The 6,865-nt window shown below is 43.5% G+C and overlaps 1 protein-coding gene across 1 annotated transcript in view; it reads left to right on the forward strand.

Moving 5' to 3' along the window:
* Positions 1–31: 31 nt before the first annotated feature.
* FGF5 (fibroblast growth factor 5) overlaps positions 32–6,865 on the forward strand; it is an 18,651-nt gene continuing 11,817 nt past the window's right edge. The window contains 2 exon segments of the mRNA XM_008069355.2: positions 32–94; positions 96–387. Coding sequence (XP_008067546.1) covers positions 32–94; positions 96–387 — 355 coding nt within the window.

Here is a 6,865-nt window from a genome sequence, read left to right on the forward strand (position 1 = left end):
AGATGCACTTGGGACCCCGGCGGCTGGAAGAATGAGCCTGTCCTTCTTCCTCCTCCTCCTCTCCAGCCACCTGATCCTCAGCGCCTGGGCTCACGGGGGAGAAGCGCCTCGCCCGCGCGGGGCAGCCGGGACCCGCCGCCGCCACCAGGAACCCGGGAGGCTCCGGCAGCAGAGCGAGCGGCAGCGGCGCCGCGCCGTCCTCCTCGGCCTCCTCAGCCCCCGCAGCCTCCGCGGGCAGCCACGCGAGCGGCTTGGAGCAGAGCAGCTTCCAGTGGAGCCCCTCGGGGCGCCGCACAGGCAGCCTCTATTGCAGGGTGGGCATCGGCTTCCATCTGCAGATCTACCCGGATGGCAAAGTCAACGGCTCCCACGAAGCCAGCACGTTAAGTAAGTCGCCCTCTCCGGTTCACGCGCCCTGTGCGGGCGGCCGGAGACTCGGGAGGGACCGTGGTGTCTCTGGGCCACCCGCGCGTCTTCTGAGCCGCGGTTGCCGGGACCCAGCCCCGAGCGCTGGGCGGAGACGCGTCTGCTTGGCGCGCGCACACGCACCCTCTCGTGGGCGCGGGGAACGGCCATTCCGCGGTTCAGGGTGCCTGGAGCTCCGCGCCCGGACGGGACCCTCGTTTCTAGTTTACCTGGCCTCCACTATGAGCCTCCAGCCTGCTGGAGAAAAAACAAGTCTCTCTCCTTCTCCCCTCTCAGTGTCTGCTTATCTTCTGCGTGTGAACCAGGCTGGCATGTGCACGAGGCATGAAGTGCAGCCCTCTCTGGCCAAAACGGGAGGTTATTTTGTTTTGTTTTTTAGAAGAATCAAATCTCAAATAGGCCTCCCCACACGTCGTGACCATAAGCCTCTAATTAACATTGCATTTATATGTATATGCACTTCGTATGTATATATGTGTATGCACACAGTGTACACACGAGTGTAGACCCACATACACCATAAACATAGAAGCTTACAGAGCAGGGGCCAGACTCCACCGCTTAGAAGAAGATTGTGACCTGCAAAGCTAGACACGTTAGAGGGGTAGACATGAGGGACACGGAAATTTTTTTTTTTGAATCTTACTCTGTCGCCCAGCCTGGAGTGCAGTGGCCGCTCCCGGCCACCACAGCCACGACCTGCTGGGCTCCGGCGATCCTTCCGCCTCAGCCTTCCGAGTAGCCAGAATTACAGGCATGTGCTACCACGCCCGGCTAATTTTTTTTTTATTTATTGTAGAGATGAGGTCTCGCCTGCCCAGTCGGGTCTCGAACCCGCGGGCTCAGGCAATCCACTCACCTCAGCCTCCCAAAGTCGCGGGATTACAGGCTGAACCACCGAGTCCGGCAATTATTAACTCCAGACTTGGGTTTAGCCACGCACAGTCCCCGGAGACTGTGACTACGCCTTGTTAGAAGAGTGACCGACTTCGGGTTCCAAGGGCAATTAGGTGGAAGTTCTTTATTTTAGGAGAAACACAGCAGAGGATGTTCAACTCGGTGTGGGTGCAGATTGTGCAGCACTTTTTAAATGCTGAGTTTAAATGGCCTGAGCTTTCTCTAGGGTGCTCTGTACTCCCTCCCCTCTCATCTCCTGGTCCCTCCTACGCGCCCATCTCGCTTCCAGAGCATCACTGCACCCCTCCGGTTCTCCTCTCTGCTTTGGGCAGCTAGGGGCAAAGACGACCCGGCGTTGAGGAGTACTGGGCGGTCTCTGCTGGGCTCTGCTCTGTAGGGCCAGATCGACCTTGCAGCGTGGCGGGTTCCCAGGTAGAGCCCAGCCAGTGCCGCTGAGACAAGGGAGATCGGAAACGGGCCAGAGCCCGCGCTGCCCACGGTCATCTACCCCCGACGTCAGCTGGCGGCTCCCAGGTGCCTCACTGACCGGTCGCAGGCACCGACTCCGCGGGCCCTCAGGCCCTTTACTCAGGCTTGGAAGGATGGGGGAGGCCCCGCTGGGGGACGATCCGGCGGTGGTCTCCGGCGCGCGGCTGGAGGCGCGCACGTCGGCGAGGTGGTCGGCTTGCAGGCCTCTTCCCGGGGCGAAGGGGCCTGGTGGGGAAGACCTGGTGTCTCCTGCCGGGCGGGGAGCAGGTCCGCGCCCGCCCTCGCGCCGGCTCGGTCTTCCTGGCTGCGCGTCCCAGCAGGCGGGTCGCGGGAGGTAGGGGCCCTGGAGCGCACACCCGAGAGAGGGGGTCCTGCACACACGCTGCGTCCTGGGGCCTCCGTACTTCCTGAGGGGAGCTTGTTTCCATGTCTTAGAGCCCATTTCATTTATTCAATAACTGCCCATCTTCGGTGATCAAAAACCAGGTCCCTGGGACAGGAGGATTCTGAGATTTGAGGACTTTGGAGAGTTGCCTCTATTTCAGCATTTTCATCCGTCCTTCTCACTTTGTCCCACCGACTCTTTAATTCATCAGACTTCAGAGCGTTCCCCACTTCTGCAGCCTCTCCTCTCTCTTACAGGAAACTTTATTCTCTTCTTGTAGTTCACCCAACAGCACCAACAAAGGATAACTCCTGTGTGCCCAAGGAAAGGTCCCACATAAGGAGGCAGCAAGCAGCAGGCTGGAGCCCAGGGGGCTCAAACAATGTCAAGGGTGGGTTTGGGTGGAGATCCTGAAAGCAACTCTCACCCCAAGACATTCACCCTCTTCTCCACAAAAAAGCTCTAAGAGACAACGATGTTTGCAGCTTAGGCCTTCCTAGAGGGAAAATGGTAGGAAGCACAGGAAGGAGAAATAATGCATGCTACTCAAGAAGACATCCACGATGAGCCAATATTTCCAAGGTGCATTTTATTTTAAACTCCATGTTGAAAGATATCTATAAGAGAACAGGGACATTCCTAAACAGTGCCTAAGTGACCTAAGTGACTTTTCTCTTATGTATGCCTGTTTACAACAGGCCTTTAGAGTGTCGTCTTTCACATGACTTTCCTTCACCTTCACATTCATTCATTCATGCACCCAATATGGGATAGTCATCTCACTAAGCATGATGTTTTGGTTACTTTTGAATTAGTTTTTTGTTTGTCTGCTTTCCATAGATTTGTTTTGTCTTTTTTCCACAGAGGAAAGCATAATTTAAATATTCACATCATAGTGATTTTCTGCTTTGTGATTAGTAGAATGTTTAATACTAAGTCATAAAATTTTTGCTACCATTAATCAATGAGGAATATATGGAATGTCATGTGTTTAATAGGATGGCATGTAATTTGGAAATTTAAAATGGATTTCTGCCCTTACCTTGCTGTGAAAAGAAATAGAAGTTTGCTAATTGCAATTGGTCATTTTCCTCTTTGAAGGCAGCACTTGACAGTTTCCTGACATTCCTGTAAACTAAGGTGTTGACCACTCACTGTTGCTTAGGGTAGATGAGGAAATATTTGTCTGACTCTCACAAGAGAGGCTAGAGAGCTGGATCAAGGACCATAGAGGACACATTGGTTTTACTTCATCATCTGAGTCTACTGTCTGTGAGTTAGTAATGACAGAAAACATACTCTTTTTGTTACAAGCCTACTGCTTCAGAAGAGTCAAAACTTTGCCATGACATTGCGTTCTAACAGGCTTCTTTTAGCCTAATAATATTCTATAATATCTGTTTGATAGAACAGACAAATAGTTATATATTTTATGGCTTTTATTTGACAGTATTTTTTTATTGGGAAATTGTGAATATTTCCCAGTTTCACCATCAGAAGTAAGCTCTGGCCATAGATTTTGAAACATAATTTGTGTAGTTTATGTGTACCAGTCAATATGTTCTTAGCTTTCCTTGTACAATGGTTATCTCAAGCTTTAAAGACAGAAAATGAAATCAAACTCATTGCATATAAACCCTTATTACAAGGAAATACCCTTATTACAAGGAAAGATGAAGAAACATGAACAAAATAAGGCAGATAATAAGACCCAACTACTGCATAGAAACAAAGGTTTCTATGCTTTATTTTATATGCTGTCAAGTTTAGTTTTGATACAGTGTTTCTATTGACTTATCATAAGCCACTGCAGAGCAGCTATCAGGTCATTGTCAATTTAAGGAGGGAAAACGTACGATTCTGGGTACACAAAGCCAAAGTACAACATCCCAATCACTTATTTTGGCTCATCGAACTATCAGTTTTATTGCTTTGTAAAAAATCTAAACTATCAATTTTGATATCATGTAGAGTCCCCCAAGCCTAGGTAAACCAGAATCTGTATCTACTGTAAAGAAAAAGTCAAGAAAATTTCTGTTACTAATTTAATCAGAGAAGACTGCTAAACTGGATATTTCAAGAATCAGGATTTGATAACTTGGCACAGCATATCTGTTACTTTGTGGATGCAAGTAGAGAAACTCCAGTTTTAAAATATTTTTTTCCTTAAGGATTTTCAGATAGGTTGTTGAAAGCCCCTGGATATATGGAATATCTGTTTTTCTATATTTTATTCACTAAAAGGAGGGAGAGAGAGATCCATGCAATTGTATCAACCACTATTAATAAAACCCTATTATATTTAAAAATCTGTAAATAACTAAGTCAAAAATCTATATATATACTATTGTTTTTTACTGAAATAAATTTATTTCATAGTGCATAACTATCTTTGTAGGTAAGTGGATTAAGCATTGTGTGTATAATGTGAGCGACACCAAGAAATTCTCACCTCCTTCAGCATAGATGTCAACCCTGAAATTCTACCAAGAGAAAATAATTCCTTCTGTTAAGCATTGTCCTCTTTCTTTGATCCTCTTAGATATGAACACCTTAAGAAAAATAACAGAGTGTCACTAGCACCTTAATGTGAATTAATGTATTCTGAGCCATCCTCCCTTCCCCTTCAAGCAAGAGTACCATAGTAACAGGAGAATGCCACCATAACAAGAGAATACTAAAACATGTATCCACACACGTGTGCACACAGGTATCCTGACAAGACAAAAGAGAGGTAGTGACAAGATGGAATATAACCACCCCATTCAGCAGTGATTGGCCTTCCACAAGTCTACTTAGGAATACTGTCTGGGCATCCGTAAGGTACATTGTAAGTTTCCATCAAACTTATAATCACTGACTCCTAATAACGAGGGCCAGGAAGTTACTGAATTTAAAAAAATCAATGTCAGAGAAGTGTTTTCCGGGATGTATAAATGTGTGACCCAAGGCACAAGGTTTTTAAAAAGTGTGTAGAATTCCTGAATGAGTTACTGAGATTTGTCTTAGTGAGAGCAATAGGCTTGTGATGTCTTGGAATAGGGGTGCAGGAAGTTGAATATTGAGACTTGTTGAATAGTTTCCAATATTCTAGAAAACAAGACATTGTGAAAGCACTGCTGACTTTACTTTGGAAATTATGATTTTAACAGTGTTGCCAGTATTAGACCATACTTGCATAAGATTTAGAAGGTCAATACCAAAGTTGTCTATGTGAAAAATAATTCTTTCATCTAATCTCATCTTTTAACTCTCCTGCATTTTTCATAATTTTAAATAGAATAATATATAAAGTATATTTCTAAGCTTTCAGTTAAACTAATTTTTTAAAGTTATAAAATCATTTCATTCTCAGGCAATGCATAATTCTTATCCTGGGACTGAAAAGAAAAAAATGCAATATGTAATGAAATAATAACACTTTCAAATACATTATTTTATCTTCCCCATATTTAAAATTCATTACAATGCAAATTGTACACAACAATTACAGACAGAATGTACATTGTATTGAGATCCATGTTAAATAAGTCAAAGTGAGTCTTTCTTAAAAAATAGACTTTGTTAGTTGTCAGAAACTTATAGGTTATTTGGGCAAAGAAGTAGTATTTTCATTGAAAAAATATCTATAAAATTCTTTTATCTCAATGTCTTAAGAGTTAGCATGCGAGTGCGTATACTTATAATAGTTTTATCTTTTATACTACTGTGCATGTTTTTATTAGTATACCATAGATTTGTATTTACAAAGCCAGATGATTTTCCACAAAATAGAATAAGAAACCTCCAACAATCGAGAACCATGAGTAAACTGGGGGAAACCCAACCAAGTCTCCTTCTCTGCCAGCTCCATATTGTCTCTTTTGTATCCTCATTACACACACATACAATTTCTCATGTTCCCATTTTCACATGTTTACACAGTGTTCACAGTCACATCAGCTCCCAAATATCTAAAAGCATTCATGCTACTCTCAGAATCATTCTGTAATTCTGGTAGAAATGCAACTTTTTATCAGATAGTCTGGTCATTGTTTAGTGATATTACAGAGGGTACCCAAAATGTATACACATTTTAAGAAAGGAAAAAAACTATTAAAATTGTAATACTCAGTAAGATTAATACAAGTTACATTTAACTTCTGCAATTACAAGAGGTTCTCAAAGTGGTGACCATTAGTGTCCAGACATTTCTGATCAAGGTGAACATCTCTTAACATCCCTTAAAATGTGTATACATTTTTTTGTTACCCCTGGTAGTATTGTACCATCTTGCATCGGTGTAGTGTATTTCACTTTATAAAGCATTGGCTGTGCTTTGTTACTGTTTGTTAAAATGATAATGTTTCCAAACCTTTGAGTGTGTATCACAGTCAAATAGCTATTATAGTAAAATCTATGATAGATAGTATTTTGAAAATATTTTCAAGGAAAGGATTTATGAGACACCAACTTCTTTGGCAGTTTTTTCCTAAAAGCAAATGTTGTTTCTAACAGTTTTTAGTTTGGGCTTTTCAATTTAAAGAAACATCCATCAATAAATTGGTAGCTGCATTTTCTCTGTTATGCATTTTATTTACTCTAGGATAAGCAATTTTATTTTAAAAAATTGTTCGGTTATTCCCTTTTTCTCATAAACTTTTTTTTTTTTTTTTTTGAGTTGGAGTC

This window comes from Carlito syrichta, unplaced genomic scaffold, assembly GCF_000164805.1.
Source record: "Carlito syrichta isolate Samal-C Ts95f unplaced genomic scaffold, Tarsius_syrichta-2.0.1 Scaffold311948, whole genome shotgun sequence".
Lineage (NCBI taxonomy): Eukaryota > Metazoa > Chordata > Mammalia > Primates > Tarsiidae > Carlito > Carlito syrichta.